The sequence below is a fragment of the Festucalex cinctus genome, chromosome 16 (assembly GCF_051991245.1).
Source record: "Festucalex cinctus isolate MCC-2025b chromosome 16, RoL_Fcin_1.0, whole genome shotgun sequence".
In the NCBI taxonomy this organism is placed as follows: Eukaryota; Metazoa; Chordata; class Actinopteri; order Syngnathiformes; family Syngnathidae; genus Festucalex; species Festucalex cinctus.
The window spans coordinates 9,136,262-9,160,012 of NC_135426.1; the positions used below are offsets into that span (position 1 = coordinate 9,136,262).

The 23,751-nt window shown below is 40.8% G+C and overlaps 1 protein-coding gene across 10 annotated transcripts; it reads left to right on the top strand.

Moving 5' to 3' along the window:
* The first annotated feature begins 12,546 nt into the window (after positions 1-12,546).
* Positions 12,547-23,298, top strand: gata3 (GATA binding protein 3). 10 transcript variants are annotated; one of them, XM_077499711.1, is made up of 6 exons: positions 12,557-13,327; positions 14,115-14,696; positions 15,495-15,551; positions 15,717-15,763; positions 17,731-17,856; positions 21,719-23,298. In XM_077499711.1, exons 1-6 carry the CDS (start codon positions 13,090-13,092, stop codon positions 22,001-22,003), a joined length of 1,335 nt encoding a protein of 444 aa, XP_077355837.1. In that variant the 5' UTR covers positions 12,557-13,089; the 3' UTR covers positions 22,004-23,298. The 10 variants fall into 10 exon arrangements, with proteins under 10 accessions (XP_077355840.1, XP_077355843.1, XP_077355842.1 ...); XM_077499713.1 differs by having other exon boundaries at positions 14,115-14,639; XM_077499714.1 differs by having other exon boundaries at positions 12,547-13,327; positions 15,495-15,763; positions 21,714-21,893.
* The last annotated feature ends 453 nt before the right edge of the window (positions 23,299-23,751 follow it).

A 23,751-nucleotide genomic window follows, 5' to 3' on the forward strand; every position in this document is an offset into this window, starting at 1 on the left:
CCCCGCCGCCCTCCAACAGCGTCTCTTGCACGTCCATGTGAATGGTGGCAGTGTTTGCGCGTGTGCGTGCCACTTAACCCGGTGACCGCCGGCGGAACGAGCCCCTCGGAATGAGCCGCTTAGCTTCTGGCCCCCCACCACAGACGCGGTGTACCTTACCACCCCAAGAGAGACGCAGGCGCATTCTGTGTGCTACAACAGACACTGCATTAAAAAAAAAATACAAATGTTTTCAATCGAAGTTGTCCCTCGCCATATTGACGGTCATTTTTCAGGGTTAAACAAATTTCATATCACAGATTTTTGTTTTTGTTTTGTTTTATTGTGCGATTTTTCAGCGCAGATGAATGTTATTGCAATCGAGACCGGAAGAAAGAAAGAAGTGTCTAAAAGATGAAAAAGTGCATCATGGGTCCTCATTCACTGACACCCATGTCACTCACCAGGCCAGGCCACCTTTTCGAATCATACGCATTCAATATCACAGATACTACAGTGAATCAGATGACTGGTTTACCAAAAGAGGTTTAATAAGTTTAATAAGAGCTCAAATAAATAAATAAATAAATACATACATAAATAAGCTAAAAAGAGCTTCTTTTTTTAAATTGTATTTTTATTATTATTATTAGTAATTCAATCTCTGGTGTAATAACCTTATTTATCGATTGATTTAATTATTATTTTTTAAATTTTATTATCTGTTCTTATTGCTGCTGGACATGTAAATTTCAACCGATTTCTGTTTCATGTACAGCACTTTGTATACAGCAATGCTTTTTTAAAGCGCTTTATAAATAAAGTTGATTTGATTTGAGAGATTTTGTGGTGGTTTGCGTTTGTTCTCTTTTCCCAGTGATGGGTGACGTTGGGGCAAATCTCCAAAGCTGTTTAGACTCGCAGTCTCTATCCCCCCCCCAACCAACGCCCCCCCCCCCGCACACAGCGGGCGTCCCGGATGCCTTCACCTGCATGAGGGAGGAAGTGCTCGTCACTTCTTGAAAGGCAGGAAGTGTTTGATTCCTTCGCTAAAAGAAGCTTCCATCAAAAGCGCTGACTGACGAGACCCCAACGCCTTCCCTTTCGATTTACAGGACCACCATTTATTTTATTGTGCGGTGGCGTGTGTGCGTGCGTGTGGCGGCAGGTGTTGTGCGCCGTCCACCTTTTTGCTGCCATCGTCTTAAGTTGATGAAAAGAAATTCCTGTAAACACACCACAGACCTCCGCCAAGGCTCAACTTTCGCGTATTCGCACTTCACTCATTTGCAAGGACATGTATCCGATTTGAGGAGTTTCATTTCGATAAAATTTGTGTTTTTCCTCCATTTGATGAGATTTAAAACCTTTTGAGAGGGGTTACTTGAGGGAAAAATCTGCCAGACATTGAGATCCCTTAAAAAGGTTTACAGTGTATTGCAATCGTTTATAGATGCCACAAAATCGGTTTACACAAAATTGTATTCTGTGTGGACATTATACCTAGTTTGTGTACACAATAGTATTGTTTGCCTTTTATTTTGTATTTTGTGACCACAAATTAGTATCCAGTACACATGCTACACTTTCATTACCACACTTGATTTTTTGGTGGCTACAAATGAATATTTCATGCACGTTACACTAATTTTGTGGCCACAATTAGTTTTTTTTTTATTATTATTTTTTTTTTTTATGCAAACATCACACATATTTTTTCTTCAGTGTGGATGAGCTCCTCTTGGGTGCTTTTCCTCACATGGTTTCTCTATGCCCCGCTATGTCTTTTTTTACAGACTTCTCGGGTTGTATTTGTATGGGACGGCTATACAAATATTTGGTATGCACCTTCTAACTGTAGCTATTTTGCGGCCACCAGTTAGGTTTTTTTTGCATTTGTTAAATCTACATTGTGGCAACAATTACATTTCCCCCAGTCGCATAAAATATCCGTCGGTTGACTTTTGCATATAATTTGTGGACGTTGTGGTGACGAGGCTGATCTGTAATCAGTTGTATGGCGGGCACAGCTGTACGAGCTGTCCAAGCAAAACACCCGGCAGCCAGTGCTAGCACTTTGCTAATAGTGCTAGCGTGGGTGAGAACGGATCAACGATGAAGGAAGGAAAGTATCCCACATGAGGCTTTAGCTGCAGCCCGCCAAACAATTAGCATGTTGCTAACTTGGAGATGTTTCATCTTGCAGCTGTTGTTTTGCTTGGAAGTAAACCCGCAAGGCCATTTGAGACCAGTTGCGAGACCAGTCTCTTCATTCATACCCATTGATTGGAAACAAGGCTCTTGAGTCATCTCAGTGGAATTCTGTAACAGAGTTCTACTTACATTACTTAATTTCTGTTCTTGCTTTGAGTATATTTCTCTGACGGCTTTTTTATTTTATTTCCTACACTCGAAAAACAGATTTTTTTTTTTAAACCTCCCTTGGGAAACTTCATTACATTCATTAGCAAAGTTAGCAAGAGAATATTTTTTGTCTTTGAAATTTGATGCAAAGTCGTTCTTATCCAAGCTTGTCACCGTCATCTGAGGGCACTTGGACGACTGCGACGAGTTTGTGATATTTGAATATTCGCCGCCAGGCCGCTTCCTGCGCAATGTGTGGCGCCGAGATAGCCCGTTAGCATTGTTAGCCTGGTTAGCTCGGCTAGCCTGGCGAGGGCGTCCTTGGGCGCACGTTTATCACGCGCGTGCAGTGCCCCTGCTTTGTGGGAATGAGGCTCACCTGAACACCTGCAAGGCCTTGAGATGGAAAAACCAAAAACTCATTTGTGGTCAATAAACTTTATCTAAACATTGATATTCTATTGCACTCATCTTTAGTGATGGACACCCAGTAGCAACTCCTATATATATATATATATATATATATATATATATATATATATATATATTAACTGAAAATTTTGGAGTTGTTTCAATATACATTTTTCCACACAAAGAAATTCGCAAAAATATTTAAAAACGTACATATTTTTCAAATTTGTGAATGCAAACAATGGACTGGTCACCAGGGGGCGCATTTTGTCGTTCATCGCCGATATGCAATTTGGATTCTTGAAACTCCAAGTGTAAGTCGGGTTTGTTGGTGCTGAATTTTGCAATGGAACGGAATGGTCGCTGTGTGCATCGGGTTCTGGGTTGCCGTTCCAGTCGACCGCAGGCGTGAATGATGACTTTGCAGCGACCTTTGCCGCCAAGGCGCCCCCCACCGCCGCCGCCCCTCCCCTCGGCACAAAATGGAAATGGCTTAGCCCTATCTCGGTCGCCGTGGCAACCATCTGAGTCCCCCGTCTCGCCGTGGAGAAATGAGTCGGGAACAGGCCGCAGAGAGGCGCGGATTAAACATGATCCCGCCGACGGCCTGTCAATCAAACGTCGCCCTCCTGGAAAAACAGCAAGGAAGGAGAAGCGTTTCACTTTCTTACGAGCGCTGTCGTTTTGCCGCCTCAAAACAAACGAGCGACGGATTGGTTTAATTAAGTGGCCGAAGATGAATGGCCACACTCGGTCTGCTCCTGATAAACGCCGTCTGGTCATTCCCAACGGCTCGTAATGACCAAACACGTTGGCAAAACTAATCTCCCCTTTGCCGGAGCCCCACTCACCTGTCGGCTCACTTTCCACCTCGCGCCCGCAACTTGCTTGGTCGTGTTTACGTGACCAATAACTCCACGACTTGATAAGTACATGACCACACACATACAAACATATATAATAACTAACTAACCATAATTTTCTTAGCGTTGCTGACGTTGTTACCCTCAAACAAGAAGCTAATTGACTTGATGTTATAACATACACAAAACTAATTAACTAAATGGTACTACAGGTGGAAATCATATTTGCTGTAACCTGGCATCTTTCCAAATTGGTCTTGGTCAATGTGTTGTTGTGCACTATCCCTAGTTCATATAAATACATACCATAACTAAACATTAAGTTAATTACATAAGCCACTGGCATGATGCTATGCACATAACAATATACAACTACAGAGGAGTAACTCAGTATTTTGATGTTAATTATGCACAGAACTAATGATGTTAATGACATTAAAATACGTATGAAACTAAGTAACGTCAAGTCAATTATATAAGCGACTGACTTGAAGTTCATGTACGTGATAATATAACTAACTAGGACTAACTTGATGTTACTTGCATATACAACTAAGTAAATTGGTTGTTATTGTCAAGTTAAATATGTAGACGTTTAACTGACTTGATGTCAATAGTACAACATACATGAAACAACTAACTAACTAACTAACTTGTTTGGTTAATTAGTTAGTTAGTTAATTACTTATGTTAGGGTTACCCCTCACCCTATACATGACAATACAATGTCAACTCACTGAGTAACACTTTTGATGTTAATTATGTATACAGCAAAAGGATCCTCATGTGCCAAAAAAAATCACAATTGTAATATTGATATATTCGAATTCTGCTTAATTCCCTTTAAAATGATATATAATGCATGGACATACCTAAAAAATTGACAAAGTTACAGCAGTTTTAATGTTGGAAGGTTGAATTTCCTAGTTTTGAGAAAAGGGGCTTTAAAGTTTTGGTACTTGCATCTTTCAAATGTCCATAGCAACCAGTACCTTAGGAAAAAGATATGAACCTGAAATTTTCAGGAACTGTTCAAATATCAGTGGAAAGTCAATTCCAATAGCAGGCAAGGTCATCGTCCGAGATTTGAACCCTTTTTAAACGTTTTGGTTTGACCTCTCAAGAGATGAAATCAGCCTCAACTTTGAAGATCACATTCGACTGACAATTTATCTTCTAAGGCATCAGCCAAAGTTTGCTTATTTTATTGTTGCTCCTTGTGGTATTTTCTGACTTAAATGAGGTCATATAACCACAATGGGAAATTTGATTTCATAATTTTGTGTCAATTAATAGAATATTTGCCATTTGATGTGGCCTGTGAAAAGTGCCTTATTGATAACTTAATTATCATGAATGTGATGTCTCAAATGCTTTTGGTCACATGAAGAAAATGAAAATATTTTGTTTTGTATTATTGTTTTATAGTGATTTGTTGTAATTAATTTCCCCTTTAGGCGGCGTGGTGGTTGACTGGTTAGCACTCCCAGTACTGAGGATACAAGATTGAATCCAGGCTTCGGCCTTCCTGGGTGGAGTTTGCATGCGGGTTTTTTCCTGGTACTCCGGTCTCCTCCCACATTCAAAGACATACTTGGCAGGTTAATTGAAAACTCCAAATTATCCCTATAGGTGTGATTGTGAGTGTGAATGATTCTGGTGTCTGTGTGCCCTGCGATTGGCTGGCAACCAGTTCAGGGTGTTCCCCGCTTCCTATCCATAGCTGGCTGGGATAGGCTCCAGCACCCCCTTGACCCTTGTGAGAAGTAAGCGGTTAAGAAAATGGATGGATGGAACTTCCCCTGTAAATTCCCATGCAATGAATACTAGTGTTATTCCGATACCGTTTTTTGGCTCCCGATACCGATACCGATACCCAGCTTTGCAGTATCGGCCGATACCGATACCATACCGATACTTAAGATTTTTTTCCTCAACATGAAAATGCTGTCCTGCCATTGGTTTAGAGCATTCAAGGGCCAATAGGATATCTTAGATCGGCATGCAGTGAACATGTCACATATCAGTGAATGTTGTGCATGAGCAAGACACAAGATGCTGCATCCAAAATCCTATATTAGCGTTGGAATTAATGGTATCGGCATGTTACTTGTGAGTAGTCACCGATACCGATACCACTGTTTTAATGCAGTATCGGCACTTCTGCCGATACCAGAATCGGTATTGGAACAACACTTGTGAATACCTGTATGAACTACAGTGTGCTTGGGTTTTACAGTAAAATCCTGCAATCAAAAATATCACAATGAGGCCTGTAACACCCCGAGTTACATTTATGCAGAACACGTTCACCAACTAATGTAATTAAACTGGTGTAACTTTGGCTTGAGTGTGTTTGTAAATCAGAGCAAAATCTTTGGAATTTTTCTTTGGATTTGGATTTCAGTCACCATTATTAGTCATATTATTGTTTTTCCCTGATATATCAACATCACAGATGAAGATTTTCTCGCCTTCAACTCGTGGCCACCCACTCGTGGATTATCATAGAGTGTGGGGGTGTTCTTTTGACATGGACGCCCCCTCCCCCCTCTCATTTGGATGTGATATCCATCTGATGGTTGCCAGGATACAAAAAAAACTGTGAGTCATAATAGAGAAATAAGAGATTAATGTTAAGATGCAGTGTGATGACTGACGTGCGTGATATTTGAAAAGAAAGTGTATGTGTGTGTGTGGGGGGGGGGTATATTTTTGTGAGGGGGTGGGGCTGATGAATGATGAGAACTAAATGATCATCCAAATGGTTAGTGCGAGATGGCAGGTCGATGCAGTTAATTTCAGGTTGAAATTGACACACTAATTACGGGCTGCAAGACTGGCGGGAGAGATTAGGGACCCCCCCCCCTCCCCCCACACACACCCACAAACCACAGCACCCCAGCCACCCCTCCTCCTTCCCATTATCAGATCCCCTCTCTCCTATTTTGGCAATTAAACAGGCTAAAAAGCATTCCTCGGCCCCACGCGGCACGGGATTGGAGGTGCTCGCTCGCTCGCGCGCGCGCGCGCGGCGCTCATTGTGATGTGTTGGATGCAATAAATTCTCCGCCCGCGCGTGGAACAAAACACGTCGCGCTGAAAGGCTGATAATGTGCGCGGCCGAGATAAGGATTCATTATTCGCAATCATTAGCAATCCTGCAGGCCTTTTTGGCACTTCGCTCTTAATCAGCGGCTCTGATCCTAGAGACGTGCGTGAGTGCGTGCGTGCGGTGTGGTGCGTGCGCCAACAGATAAGGGCAGCGCGCGTGCTCGCGCGTCATTGTCTTCACTCGTGCACACAGTTCACATAAATACATAAATACAAATGGCAAGACAAAATATAGGGGGCAGATTTCGGGTTGGAGTCTCTTCTTCTCACCTGGAGGTCAGCAGCTTTTTTTTTTCGGTTTATTTTATTTTATTTTATTTTATTTTTTTATTATTTTTTTTACATAACATTAAAACTAACTGGATAAGTGACAAGTTAATTGTGGACACTCTTTATTATTATTATTATTATTATTATTATTATTATTATTATTATTATTATTATTATTATTATTATTATTATTATTATTATCATCATATGTGATTTTATTTAATATATTTAATATTTTCTCATTAATTTATTGTTATAGTCAATTTTATTAAGTTTCACTTGCTTAATAATTAGTTTAATTTTATGTTTGTATTATTTATTGCTATTATATTTTATAATGTTTTATTTGCCACCATGAATAATATAAATATTTTTCCTAGTTCGTTTTAACTGTGTATTTTTCGTGTGTGTAATTTAATTACAATTATTATTTAAATCTTAGATATTATTACATTCTGCATACGTCATTATTTATGTATTGACATTTAAATTAATGTCTGTTAATTTGTATTTTTTTTAATGAATTTATATTGATTTATTTTATTAAATATATTTTTATTTAATTTTAATTAATTCCCTTATTTTATTATATATATTCTATACACATCATTATTGATATCATATTAATTTTAATAATTATTCATTTAATTTTATGTATTAATTAACATGATGTGCATGTGCAATATCCTCAAATATTCAACGCACCCTCCCCTGAAATTAATCGTTTTTATTAGTCAAGTAATGTGCTTTAATTCAATGTTTTTTTTCCCCTCTCCTCATTCCCAAAATAAGCACTTTATTAATAAAAGATCGCGCGCGCCTCTGCGCGTGCTCGCCTGTGTTATTTTGTCATCCTATTTTGCAATCTGAGATGCTTAATTCGGCAAATGAAAATGAAAAACTCAGATTAGAGGCCTCGTGCGTGCGTGGATGGAAGGACGCAAGAAGAAGAAGAAAAAAAGAAAAAGAGAAGAAAAGAGGAGGAGGAGGGAATGATTCACTTGACTCCACTTTCTACAATTCATTTCGGTCTCATGTCATTTCCTCCTTCTCCTTTAATGTCCCAAAGATGCGAACGTGCACGCAGAAAATGGCTACACACGCACGCGCACGCACACACGATTTGAATGTATGTGCATGTGCATGACAAATTTGGCCACACGTCAAAGAGTGCTAAATGTGACGTCATCGCCGTCCACTCATTGATTACAAATGTGAAATTAGCACAACACAAAAACGGTTAAATAATTTGAGAACTGAAAAATGATATTCCTTACAATTAAGCCAATATCGTGACACGCGCTGACGATTTTATTTGCAGGATTAATCGCACTTTAATACTAACCTGGCACGTGCAAAAACGATTCCGATTTTTATTTTTATTTTCACCTTGTATTTGAATTTAATGGACTTATAAATGACAAATATTTCACCGAATATTTTGAAAATACGGCACAAAATGACAAGCATGGGCTAGCTTAGCAAAAAAAAGTCGAATATTTCACCTTTCTATTTATTTTTTTAAAGTCATCGTGTCACGCCAGACTTCCCCAAAAACGTCAAGTTGATTCACGTTCACATTTTGGTGATTTGGATCCAAAAGCTCAGTCAGCAACTCTCAAAATGACTCAACCGTCGATTTGTCACGTCACCGTTTCTTTTTTGTTTTTTTTGTTTGCTTGTTTGGACCAATCAGCAGTACGTGACACCCCCGACATGTCAACCCCCCCTCCAACGTTTATTACGCCTATCATAGGAAAGAGACACTTTTCATTCCTAGAACGGACAATAATAATAATAATCATCAAATGCATATAAAAAAAAAATAATTGAAAGAAACAACGAAGGGAATGCAGTGATGAAAAGATGAGGCGGAAATTATTATTTTTTTAAAATAGAATAATAAAACAAATATATTGTAAATTTAAAATGAGAAATATAGAGGAAATAATTTTTATTCAATTTTACTTTTGTTCTTCTATTTTCATTTTAATGCCTATAGCGCAAAAAATAAAATAAAAAAAATAAAAATAAAAACAAATAATTGGAAAACAGTGTATAATGATTAATAATTATAAAAATTAAAAATTAAATAAAATTATAAAGAGGGAGATAAGGAAACATAAAAAAACTGTATAGACGTACAAAATAATGTTGATATATGAAAGGAGGAGGATGGTGAAAAGAGGACAAAAAATAAATACAAAATAACGATAAAAAGAGAAGGAGTAAGAGTCATGACAAAAAATAAATAAATTGATCGAAAAATGAAAGTACAGTAGACAAAAGGATGAGAAGAAAAGCACGAAAGTGTTGACATGCAGGCGATCGAGCCGGAAGCGCGTGCGTGATGTGCTTTCCTCCGGTGCGCGCGCCCGCCTGCAGTCTCTCGCTCGCCTCTCTCCCTTCTTTGTGTTTGGGAGTCGCGCGCGCGCGCCTCGTCCGGGTCACTCGCGCGTCTCATCCGAGCGGAGCAGGTCAGTAAATAAATAATTCCCCATAATTCACATTTGGCATCCTCATCAACACCGTGACGTCATTCATCATGGCTTACTTGCGCGCGCATGCTCGTGCACTCTCTCCGGAGTGTCAACTTTTTTTTTTTTTTTTTTTTATGATTTCGTGAAATGATGTTGGATGATGATGATGATGATGATGATGATGATGATGATGAAAGAAAATTTGATTGATGGCGTTCAAGTTCCGGTCGGCGTGCGTCCTTGTTCGTTCAAACGTGTCGAAGGAAATGGCGCGCGTCAAATTGCAAACATTGAGAACATGTAACCGATTTGGGGAGTTGTTGTTGTTGTTTTTCTTCTTCTTACCTGCGAGCTCTCCGTGCTCTCAGCTGCGTCCATTTCGTGAGAGAGCTGCAGCTGCTGCTGCCAAATGAGAGCCTGCGTCCACTCTTTGTCCCCCCGCAGACACACCTTGAAAAATGGACACGCAAAAAAATGGAAATAAAATAAATCAAATCAAATCAATCGCATAGCTCATTTCTATGAAATGATCCCCGCCTCATTCACTTGGAAATAAATTGTCATTCGTGTGTGTGTGTTTCCCGCACGTTTGTTATTCGTATCCGCATATTTTTACATGTGAGGCGGGAAAAAACAATAACTGTTGAAAATGAAACGGTTTCTTTGAATCATTCGAGGAAACAAAAAATCTTTTGCTTTCACTATTGGACGCCTCCTCGTTTTCTTCTACGAAGTCCCAAGCGTGACTTGATTTCTTTTTATTGCATTTAGCAGAAAAAAACACAAAACAAAACACGTCATTGCTAAATCTTCATTTTCATATTTTTACTTTTTAAGATCTAATTTCATTTTGCATGCTTTTAATATTTGATTGCATTATTTCCAGATTAAAATCCGAGAACATGACAATATTGTATATCAATTGAATAGGGAACAGAAATACTTCCAAAATGAACAGGTCATCATTGACAATTATTCAATGTTTAAATACATATCGCTTACTTGATCTCATTTGCATTTGAGCGGGATCCATGTCTTTATTTTTAATAGACAAAAAAAAAAAAAAAAAAAAAAAACATCACAAGCGTGTGTGTGTGTGTGTGTGTGTGTGTTTTCTCACGTTATCTCCAACATTTCATCCCATGCAGGCTGCCAGTGGAATAATCCACTCGAGTCTTAAATTGTCAGACACGCACACACAAATGGTAAATGTTAGAATAGAAAACAGACGTCAGATTACAATCGCAACCGTTTTTCAAATATATATATATATATATATATTTTAGTGTAATTGGGATTACTTGAAAAGTGTAATCGTGTTCTGACTTCAAAATAAAAAAATAAAATAAAGTTGGTCAATTTCTCTAGATTACCAGTCAAGATTAAGATTAAGGTAGTTTGTGATGATATTCTGAACATTGTGTGACGTCACGTCGGAACACCACCGACGATGCAAAGGGTCACTCACGTGACTAATTGGAATGTTGTTGGGATTAAATCCTCCTCTTCACTTCCGGCGCCGTTGTGACGTCAAGACCCCCCCCCCCACACACACACACACACACACTGAAAATGAACAATTTTGTGTACATGATAAAAAAAATTTGCGATGATTTTCTCGTTCGCTCATTTTTAATATTCGTCTTATAAGACGAAAGTAATTTAGGAAATTGATTTCTTTTTATTTATTTATTTTAATCTTTATTTACTCAATAACTATACATAATATGGGGGAAAATTGAATACAATCATTCTATACAATATAAACAATTAGAACAGAACACGCCAGGGAAGTTAAAACATTTAAAAGCTAAACAAAATATAATCAATAGTATAAGTGAAAGAAAAGAGAATAGGATAATACAAAATCATAGATTATAAAGTTTGCAATAGTTTTGTTTTTACAGCTTGCGGACACAGACAAAAAGAAAATCACAAAAAATAATTTAATGTCATGGATACAAAAAAAATCAATAAAGGATGGTTTCTTATGTGTAAATTTAGACTTATGAATGTAAAACTTCGCTAGAATAACAATAAGAGATTTATTTTTCATTTATACCAAATTTTGCATTGGTGGTGACGTCAGTCAGGTGTGCCACGTGATGTATTTTTCTTATTTTAGCTTTCTGGATGTGAGGGAATATTTTTGTGTAAAATATAGCAACAAAATATAATAGCAGTGAACAATTTGGCTTTCAAAATGTCAAAAACATTTCAAATTAAATATATATATTTCTCCTTTGTTCATTTTTATTTTCGCAATTTGGGCAAACATGTTTGCCTTGTTGTCCTAATCTTTTTTTTTTTTTTACATATTTTGATCGTTGGATAGTAATCAGATTTGGAGAAATATTTAGTGGGGAAAAAAACAGGCAACCATGTTTATAATAATACATTTTAAAGCTCATTTTGCAATGATTGTCTTTAATAACAGGAATTGTTTGAATCGAATTTTGTTTAAAATCTGTCTTCTCATTTATGAACACAAAATAATTGGGTGATTGCATTTCTTTAGTATGAGGATGTTTTTATTGTCTCAACATTCCTAACGGCTGACGTCCAGGCCAATTGTGTCAATACAGTCAATGTCACGTGACTCACTGACGTCTCAATTCTTTTTTTTATTTTTTTTAGCTGGTGCAGAATAGAAATCACATCTTTGTGTCAATTGAGCCATTGAAAGTTCAAATGGACTCGATCGAACCCATTTTCAGGATCACCATTGCGCGTGCGCGCCCCGCTTGAACTTGATCGCCCGTGCGCGTGCACGCGGGGACCCCCGTGCATGCTTTGACGAGTCATGTGACCGCGAGAGGACGCAATGGTGCAATGGAACGCGCACCGGCCCCACGCAGCGCGCATGCGCCGCGCCACGCCGCTTTTCCAGCAGTTTAACTTCGACGATCTTTCAAACCTTCTAATGTTCATCTGAAATGATAGTAAAAAAAAAAAAAAAAAGGCTCCAATTCAATTAGGACAAGCCCGGCCCACTTTTTGGCCTCCCCCCTCCTCACCCATGCATGCAGGACCCTCCTTAAGTTGCGTCGCGCCGCAGCTGTCTGCTGCACTGAGCCGCCTGGCGCCATCCGGAAAGAATGCCTTCAGTGTAAAGAGAGAGGGAGGCGGGGAGAGAGAGAAGGAGAGAGAGGGAAGGAGGGAGGGAGGCCCGAGTGGGTGCAACACGCCGCTTGGGTGCGTTCCGGTCACTCTTACGCACGCGAACCTGTTGAGTGCACGTCACCTCCGTCACCTCTTCTTCTGAAAAGCAACAACAGGACGAGCACGAAATACAAATAAAAATCAAAACAAACGAAAAAAAAATAATCAGCAAGAGATTGACTTTGTTTCCTGCCAAGTCGAGGATCTCCTCGTGCGACTTCTCCATGTTGGACGTATCGCCTCCTTCCGTGCGTGTCAGGCGGGACGTTAACCGCCTCTGTCTATGTGCGCAGGTGGCACGGTTGTGGATTTAACCTGACGCAGACGGCGAGAGAAAACAGGATTTTTCTCCCCCCGCCACCCTTTTCCCTCCCCGACCCCTCTGCACGCGCGAACATTTAGAAGAGAAAAAAAAAGGAGACGGAGGAGATCGAGGAGGAGGCGACATGGAGGTAAGCGCGGAGCAGCCCCGCTGGATGAGCCACCCGCACCCGGCCGTGCTCAACGAACAGCATCCCGGCTCGCATCACCCGGGCCTGGGCCACTCGTACATGGACCCGTCGCAGTATCCGCTGGCCGACGATGTGGATGTACTCTTTAATATCGACGCCCAAGGCAATCACGTCTCGCCCTACTACGGCAACTCGGTGCGGGCCGTGCAGAGATACCCGCCGCCTCCGCACAGTGAGTACAACCTTGCGTCTGCACCAAAGGGAACACTTTTCAACTGTTCAAGTGTCAATTTTTTCAAATCACTTTGTGGGGGCCTTCGAAATTCCTCAGTTGACAAGAATAAGAGAAACGAGATTTTTATTATGTTTACATTGAGACGTGTTTGTTTATTATTTTGAATGTGCACGTCGAGTTTGGCTCACGGGGAGAGAATCCAATTTTTTAAAAGCATCTGACTTATTTCCATAAAACGACAAGCTTTTGAAAATTCATATTTTAATAGGAGGCTCATATGATGTGTAAATGAAGTTGCGCTCACACCTCCCGCAAGATTAAAACCTTTACAAGATTTCAAGAAGTTATTCTTGGAATTTTCTTGTTTTGTAACCTTTCATTTCCCGGAGCAAGATGATATTTTTTGATTTCTTCTTGTTAAACGTGCTCACGTGAGATGAAACGTTGATGATTTTTTTTTTTTTTATCTTGTGTGTAATGTAAAAGTGATTTTTTTGGCGTTTAACGTATACTTGAAATTGAAGTGGATTGTTTGTAGCGTAAATGTTCCAAAAATACGATTGAAAGCAAATTGTGCTTTTTCTGGTCACATTCTTGAAGACGAAATGTGAATAAAGTGATTTTCACAGCATCATTTTGTGCGCATTATAACAAAGAGAAACGAAGGCGAATGATCCCAACCATGTCTGCCCCCAATTGAAAGTCATGAAATGTGCTTTTCAAGTGTGCAAGAAGTGATTTTTTTCGTTTGTTTTTGGTGGGGGGTGGCGGCTGTGTGTCTCAGGCAGCCAGGTGTGCCGACCGTCGCTGCTTCACGGCTCGCTGCCGTGGCTGGAGGCCGCGGGCGGCAAAGGCATCGGCGCGCACCACGGCGCGTCCCCGTGGAACCTGAGCCCCTTCCCCAAGAACCCCCTGCACCACCACGGCTCCCCGGCCGGCCTGTCCGTCTACCCGCCGGCCTCGTCGTCGTCGTCGTCGTCGCTGTCCGGCGGCCACTCCAGCCCGCACTTGTTCACCTTCCCGCCCACCCCGCCCAAGGACGTGTCTCCGGACCCGGGCCTGTCCACGCCGGGCTCCGGAGGGGGCGGCGGCGGCGGCCAGCGCCCCGAGGACAAGGAGTGCGTCAAGTACCAGGTGACGCTGGCCGACAGCATGAAACTGGAGACGGCGCACGGCCGCGGGGCGGCGGCGGCGCTCGGGCCGTGCCCCCCCGGCGCCTCGGCGGCGGCGGCCCACCACCCCATCGCCACTTACCCACCCTATGTCCCCGAATACGGGCCAGGCCTCTTCCCACCAAGTAGCCTGATAGGTGGGTCCTCTTCTAGTTATGGTTCCAAAACAAGACCAAAAACAAGGTCGTGTTCAGGTAGGCCTCAGCTTCCCTCGCTTCTCACTCTTCCTGCATCCCACACTTTGCAAAAAAAAAGGCAACAATTCCGCATTTCACATCTACTTGACAAAAAAACAAAAAACACGTCACCACATAAGCAGATAGGCGTCGCATTAATTTTATTTTGGTAATGAGATTAAAATCTGTCGGATTAGTCGATGCATATCATTGGGATTATTATTAATGGGAGGATCATGTGCATTTAAAGACGTCATCCTTCTCCTAATAAGACTTTTTGTTCCAATATTTTTATGTGGGGAAAACAAGAAATTGAATCTTTATTAAATTGTACAACGCAATAGCAACAAATGTTTGTCTATATAGTCTAAAAGAGGCTGAATGAGCGCGCGCACACCAAAAAACGTTCACCAAGCATGCACGCGCACCTCAAGTCATTCAAACAAGAGCATATTACAAAATGCGTTGCATGTTGGAATTTTCCAAAAATAGGTTTTATGAGAATATATTTTCGTCGTTATTTCAGACGAACTAAAGTACAGTGTGTGCTTTTTTTTGAAAATATTATTTCAACACGGAAAATTCTGTCAAATTGTTTAAACTAGTTATAAGTATTTTTAGATTTTTTTGATTTGAGAAAAATGGACCTTCACAGACGTTATGTTGCGTTGAAGAAGTCATGATGTTTCCCATCCAACGTCCCTTTTTGCCTTTTTGAGATGAAATGTAGGCTTTTGCGCGTGCGTTGGCTTCAACTGACCTGCGGGCGTGTGTGTTTGTGTCTTTTGTGTGCGTGCGTGTGCGCGCGGCCTGCAGAGGGCAGGGAGTGCGTGAACTGCGGCGCCACGTCGACCCCGCTGTGGCGGCGGGACGGTACGGGACACTATCTGTGTAACGCCTGCGGCCTGTACCACAAGATGAACGGCCAGAACCGGCCCCTCATCAAGCCCAAGCGGCGGCTGGTACGTGCACGCGCCATGCTGGCATCTCTTGATGACATGTGCGTCTCTCTCTCTCTCTCTGTGTTTCCCTCTCCAGGAAGAAGTAGGCCTATTAGCTGCAGGAAATTGACTCGACAAGTGCAGGTCTCTGCTTTCAGATCCTAAAAGAAAAAAAAAAAAAGAAAAAAAAAGCTGCACTGTGTATTATTCTCGTTATGATTTTGGAAGAGAAAAGGAAAAATTGTAGTGGCGTTGCTACTGTCATGTCATTGATCCTTATTAATAGTGTCGTGCAGCCCTGCATTCAAATCAGATGTTTGAACATTAGGGGTGTCCAAACAGAATTCACATCGACAGCAATCCGTGAACTTGTGCTAGACAAAAAAAAAAAAAAAAGTAAGCGCACATCTTGGATAAAAGCAATACAAGGAATAAAACAAAAATAATTTAAAAAAAAAAGAGTTATAGTCAAATTCCAGCATAGTTCTACATGGCTAATTTAAGTGATCTTGTGCCAAAGTTTTTCAATCAATCTTTATTGTCATTTCTGCTAGCATGAGAAAAAAAAAATTGCAACAGCAAAAGTTGTTGTTCAAATTGACGTGACCAATGCCAGGCCAATCCTTTTTTTTTTTTTTAAATCTGTTAGCCTACTACTTCAGTTTTCACTCAAACATAGAAAAAAATAGGTCTTTGATTGTACTCTATATGTAAACTGATGTAAACAAAAAAAAATATACCACTTTTCCACATTTTAATCATGTATATTTAAATTAAGACATTTTCGGTCGACAAATAAGAGAAAGAATGCAGGTGAACATAAAAATAAAACACTTCATGGTTGAAATTCACATGATCATCATCAGTAGTCTTATTTGTGCTCAAACCAACCTGCCAACAATTATAAATTATTTTTATTTGCTACAACTTTTTCTGCAAAGTGATCAAGCCTAATTGGGGGTGGTCTACTGCCCTTTTCCCGCTACAATAGATCCGCCACTGCATTGAACATTTCTTTTAAAAAAAAAAATTTTTAAAAAGCTTTTTTTGTCATTTTGCAGCAAAACTATATATATTTTTTGTAATTTGGAGAAATGTTGCTCATACGTTTCTTAGCATGTCTAGCAAAGCTCAATACTAAATTTCCCCCTCTGGTTTGCAGTTGCATAAGTTTTTCAGATCACATCCGCTTAAAAAAATAAAAATAAAATATTAAATATTTTTGCTCGAAGCCATGGGCCACTAAATGACACCGAGCTGTACTTTGGACACCCCTGATTTTACTTTCTTTTAACACACTCTTTAAAAAAAAAAAAAAAAAAGCCAAATATAGGTCGACCATATATATATTTACATTAGGAGTCTTTTGTAGCGCCTACAAGCAGGAAAAGTGTGCAGGATGTGAGATAAGAGTCCAAATCAGAGCTGCTGCGCTTGTTTTTCGAGGATTTCTGCTTATATATATATTGAAGAAAAAAAAACAAAAAAACAAAAAAAAACAAGCGGGCTCGTCACATTTGGATGCAACACATACGTCATCATCGCGTGGGGTTATTAGGCCAGCTCTGCCTGGCGTCTAATTGCAAAAACGTCACGGAAGCGTTTCCTTCGCGCTCACCTGACGATTGATTTTGATTTGATTTTTTATTTATTTTTTGGAGCGTAAGATTAGAACATCAATGTCAGGCAGCTAAATCCATCAGTGGAAGCTCCGCTGCAGCTCCCCGGAGCGAAAAAATGCATGTCTTTAATTAGTGCACCTCACCAAAATAATCACTCGCATCCAAATTTGAAGCCCGTTTTTTTTTTTTTTTTCTCAGGAGGACATTTAATCAGATTTAATGGCTGCAGCGTGTCAAGGCTGCGCTTTTATCTCAGCTTTTAGGAAATGTTTCTTCTGCACTTGTGCTATTTTTAGCCCATCGCCATGCAACGCGCCTCCATCTGCTCCTTTTGCTACCCCCCCCCTCCTCCCCATGTCGTCTTGGTTTCAAACACTGGAGAGAACTGTCACCTTTTCCAGGAATAGTCATATACAAGAAAGCGCGTGTTTGTCTTGATGCGCATGCGCACACTTATGGTGGCGTGCGTGTGCGTGTGTGTGTGTGCAGTCGGCGGCCAGGCGCGCGGGCACGTCGTGCGCCAACTGCCAGACGACCACCACCACGCTGTGGAGGCGGAACGCCAACGGCGACCCCGTGTGCAACGCCTGCGGACTCTACTTCAAGCTGCACAATGTAAGTTCACCTAAAACAACGAAACACACCGCTGACACGCAGGAAATGGCACCGAAAGAAAGAAAGAAAAGAAAAAAACATACAAGGTGTAAGAAACAGTGGATTAAGAAACATAAAATTGCACGATAAATTAACTTAAATTAAAAATAAACACACTCAAAGGACACATACATGAAAGTAACACCCCCGTCTCCAATTAAATCAAATTAGTGATGAGTTTCTTTCGTGGATGGGAAGTATAGTCATAACGTGAAAGGCACAGTAAGTCACCATAAAAAAAATAAAAAAAAGAGAGAGAGAAAAAAAACCATAGTAGAAGTTTACCAAACAAAGCAAAATCTCCAAATTCTGCCCAATTTTCTACTTGGAGAGGATTTCACCTTGTCATTATTTTAAAGACTCATAATGAGTTCAAAAACAGTGTATTATGCACAGGAAACCTAGTCATCATTGCAACTTTATTGATAGTCTAAAATTTGGTTGAAATATTAAATATTGGCTATCATTTTTCAGCTTTTGTTTTCCGATGAATGCAAAAAGAACACCAATGCTAATTGTTTATAGAAGGAAAGGTGAAATATGTACATGATTTTGGAATGCTGGATTTCACTTTGGATGAAGGAAGGCTGTGCAAGTGTAATATTTTCTTAAATAGCACACATCATTGGATGTTGGAACATTTTTTTTAAATTTTTTTTTGGGGGGGGGGCGGCCTTAAGGATTGACGTTTACGCCATATTTTGCCTTATACACTGGAGATTTTGCTTTTTTTACGATTTCACTTCAACAAAAGTCAATCAGTTAACAATTATAAAAAAAAAATGCATGTTTAAATACATTGTAACATGTACAAACATAGAAATGTTTTTCTGGACAAAGTGCAATTTTGGATGTGGATTTCACTTTGGATAAAGAAGTGTTGCTTAAATATGCAATAATGTTGGCACATTATTTATTTCATTTAATAATACAAAAAAAAATATATATATATACATAGTATACCCTTGGGAAAAACTTTCAAATGTGGCATCTTTCACACAGCAGATTCTGTTTTGTTTTTTTTGTGTCTTTTTATAAAGCCAGCAATGGATTTATTTAATTTGGACAACATGCAGAATGTAAATTGACACCAAAAGGAATATTAAAAAATAAATAGATAAACAACAAAGACAAAAACATTGCAAAGGACAACACAAACAAGGAGTTATATTTCATATTTTTATTACAGAGTGTCGACATTAATTACTGTATATTGTAAAAAAAAAAAAAAAAAAAAAAAAAGAGATTAATAGTGACCTGGCCACATTTCTTTGTAATTATCTGTCGTTTTGTTTTGTTTTCTTTTTTTAGCGAAATGTTATGTGTCAAAAGTATCAGTGGTATCAGAACTTGGTATTGGTATCAATGACTACTTAGGAGTTGAGTATTTGTACTGTACTGAATTATATTGGGTATCAATCAATAGCAAACTGCGTTTTTGTATATTTTTCTGATAGGTTTGGTTTTTGTTACTTTACTTCGACAGTGTCAACGGCAGAATGTTACAGTTAGTAGTGCAAAATAAATAATGCACACGAGTCACCTTCCTCCCGCCCCCTCTGCCCCCCCCACCTCATCTTTGCTTTCCCCTCACGTCCCCGAGCGCTAATTGTCCCCGCAGAGCTGCAGCTGATAAAGTGAATTAATGATTTTATTGGCAGCCGCTGTGAATATTAAAGAAGGCGCTTAATTAAAATCCTATTATTATTTTATTTTTTTTCTTCTTTGACCAACATATTATTCCCTTGTCATCTTTGCACATCCCCAAAGCCTGAAAGCACCCTGGGGAGTTGCAGGCCACAAAAAGCTTTCCATTTCCATCAAGTTGGAAAATCCAAAATAATAATAATAATAAAGTACGATGAAGAATATCTCGTCCGGCTGGCTTTCCCGTCACGCTGCTCCACTCCTGGTAAATCATTTTCCCATGTTGCTGTTGGCCATAAGGAGGTCAGAATTCAGTGAATAATTCCCTCTCATCAAAGTTCACTGGCTCAATGCTAACATGTAATCCAGTGTGCCATTCGCGGACTCATGGAAACTAGCATGAATGGAAATTGTGACATTGAAACAACGCCAGTCCGTCATTTCCGTATATGCCGTCTGGCGACCGGTCCATCGTTTGTCTAAATGGGCTCTGACATTGATGGGCGACCAGTCCCTCATTTTTACATACAGTATATTATGAGTCCTGACATTGACTAGCAACAAGTCTATAGTTTGTCTTTTTGTGCCTTGTGATTGTCTGTTGACCAGTCCAGGGTCTAGCCTGCCTCTCGCCTAAAGTCAGCTGGGATTGGCTTCAGCTCACCCAAGGAGATAGAAAAAGGATACATGGGAGGATTCTCCAGTTGAGCTAACATTGAGGAAAAAGTCCCCCAAATTTGTTGGCGCAAATCACATTTTTTTTTTGCTGACTTTTGAGTCCCGCTAAGAAGTTAACTGGTCACCCAATTGGAAGCTATCAAAGAGTGGAGGTCCGGTCCACCTGGAAAGCATAGAAAAGTCACTCAATTCCGAGTTGCCAGTTAGCCAATGAAACCACATGAGTGTTCGGGGAGCAGGCAAGGGAGGGGGGCGTGGGGGCGAGGGTGCGCGGCAGTAATCACAGCGACCGCTCCGCTTTTGGAGTCAGCGAAAAAATGTTTGAGACGGACCGCGCCAGAGCCAGAAAGAAATCCCTGCTCCCATTTCCCCGGGAAGAAGAAATGCTCGGAAAAGATCAGGGAGCCAGTCGGCCTCATCCACAAACCCCACGCCCACCCTAGCCCAACCTCCCCCATCCATAATCCTGCCCACAGCCCAAATTCCATCATCTCGCTTCTTGCCGGCTAAACTGCAGAATGGCAGCCGGGACGAGAAAGCCACACTGTCGAGGAGGACTTGGCCCGTGGTGGTGGTTGCCAGGCGGAATCCCCATCCATCCTAACCCCACATACTCCCCCCAAACCATCCCTTGCTTCTTTCCTCCTGGCATGAACGAGACACTCCATTCGAAAAAGAAATATACTTCTAAGGAATCATTTGTGTCTTTGATGCTCTTATCAATCTAGTACACTCTTTGTCTTTGCTAGTAAGCAAACTGGTAGTGTACTATTAGTGCCACTCCTATACCATTAAGCCATACACCAAAAAGCACTGTTTTGCCAGAAATTGTGCCAAAACATTGTTCATTAACTTAAAACAAGTCCAACTTAATGCTTACATATAATGTAAAACGCTATCGACCGGCTAACTGAAATTAGCATCAATCTTATGGTAGTTATAAACTGTCAAAAACTGATACTTTATCACACCCAGCGCAGCAAAACATACAAACAGAACATATGGCACTCGTAGTTTTGCCCAATGAGTAACACTACTATGCCAAAATTGTACCAGGTAGTCGGCAGTATTGAGATCAGTCGGTTTTCAGAGGTGACAAATCCAGCTCCAGAAAGTAAAAACCCTGCCACAGTTTGGATTTAGCCCCAGGTTCTAGCTAGCTAGCTCCCATGGTGCTCGTTTACCTGCTAGGGAGCTAGCTAGCGAGCACCTGGGGCTAAAGCTTAACTGTGGCAGGGTCTTTACTTTCTGGACCTGGATTTGCCACCTCTGTCGGCTTTAATTGCCGATTGAAACGACTGAAATCCAACACACAGACACAGCTTTAATGCGGATGACACTGTACAAAAGTATTTACGCCTTAATGGCAAAGAATAAACAAGAAGCTAATATGCTAACCTCTTGAGAGAAGACCCATCTTGAATGCGAATGCTGTTTCCATACTTTGGTCGCCATCATACTAACCTGCCCTCTTTTGTATCATCCCTGTGGAGAGCAGATCAACCGACCTCTGACCATGAAGAAGGAAGGCATCCAGACGCGCAACCGCAAGATGTCCAGCAAGTCTAAGAAGAGCAAAAAGTCCCTGCAGGACGGCGGCATGGACGACTTCTCCAAGAGCCTGATGGACAAGAGCAGCTCATTCAGCCCGGCCGCTCTCTCCCGCCACATGTCCTCCTTCCCGCCCTTCCCGCACTCCGGCCACATGCTCAGCACCCCTACGCCCATGCACCCCTCCTTCGCACCCCACCACCCGTCCAGCATGGTGACGGCCATGGGCTAGACGCCACTTTAACCCCCCGCTGCAGTTCATCCGCCAAAGTTGAACGGCAGCGACTGGACGCTTCATGCTCCAAAAGGCTTCTTCACTTCGAAATTTTACTTGGGGAGTCGGGAAACCTAGTCTCGAAAGAAGGGTTCTCAATCCCAGAGAGTAGGTCCAATTCCTGAATGAAAATCCAAAAGGTTTAACTCCCAAGAGTAGATTTTATTCCTAAGAGAAGGGGGATCAACTCCAATGAGTCGGTTTCAGTCCCGAGAGAAAGCATTGGTACTTAGAGAGGGTCCTCTTTCCAAGAGTAGGTTTTACTCCTGAGAGAAGGTCCTAGTCCATAGCAAAGGCTCTAGTCCAAAGGAAGATTATAGTCCCGAGACAAGGTACTGGCCCTGAGAGAAGGCCCAAGTCCCAGGAATCCTGTTCCTGTGAGACGGTACTAGTCTGAAGAGTAGTTTTTACTCCTGAGAGAAGGACTAGTCCCAAGTGAAGGTATTCCAAGCTTCTTGTCCCAAGTGTAGGTTTTTAGTCCCAAAAGTAGATTTTGGTCCTGAATGAAGGTATCAACGTTTTGCATACCAAGTGGTTGTTGACCAATTTGGCGGCCAATGGGCATTAGTGGCCACTTGTTTGCATGGATTGAAGAAGCCTTTTGGACTAAAGTCAAAAAATCTTCAGCAACCAACAAGAATCCAGTCGCTTCTAATAAATATTTTGCGGACTACTGTGAACTTGATGACTGAGAAGCTCCACAGACATCTTCACTTGATCTTATTTTTTTATAAAAATCAAAGGGGGAAACGGACTCAAACTGCTCGGACATTTGATTCCTCCTCGGATAAGGATCTCCATTTGTGTACAAAAAACATCCAAAAAGATGACATAAACTTTCTGGCTGGTCTCGCACCTGTTTAACAGGACGTTTGTACAAATTGTATGAAATACATCTAACGAGAAAAAAAGGACACTTGAAGAAGGGTACGAGGACACAGGCCACAAGTCCGTGTAAAGATAACGTTAACGCCTTTCCTTTTATTTTTGGATGTGCTTTAAGTCTCGGCCTGTTGGTTTGTGTTAACACACGCACATACACGCACACACGCGCACACATACACTTGACAGATGATGATATGCATTGTGAAAAAAAGTTCCTGTATTTGTTATTTGTATGTAAAAAAAAAAAAATCAGAGTACCAAAAATACGAAAGAAACAAAGATGTAGAATTATTTCTTTATGTTATGCAGAATGAATGGTTGTAAAAATTTAATAATAATAATAATAATAATCACTAGTGTAAAATATGGCTGCTTTTTTGGTTGTTTTTGTTTAGTAAACCCTACCTTACCGAGTCCCCCCCCCCCCCCCCCCCTCTCCCTCCTTCCCTTGTTTAAAAATAATAAAACTAGTTTAATCTCTGTTGACATGTTAGCGTTGTGATCCTGAGCCGTCCTTTTTTTTTTTTTTTTTTTTTTTTTTTTTGCGTGACAGGAAAAACCTCCACGGGAAGCGCGCGTGTAAACACTCGCAAATCAAACAACGAACGGCTGGGTGGGCGCTTGGGTGGGGACTTGTGAGAGAGGGGGCTGACATGATTGTTCCTCCTACTGGTGTGGGTCCAAAAGTTTTAAGAGACAAAAAACAAAAATCCGTAATCTCCCTGATATCCTCATTAGGATCATGGGTGATATGGACCATACCATGGTTGGCTTTGGGCGAGAGAGGGTTACACCCTGAACTGGTCACCAGGAAGTAACAG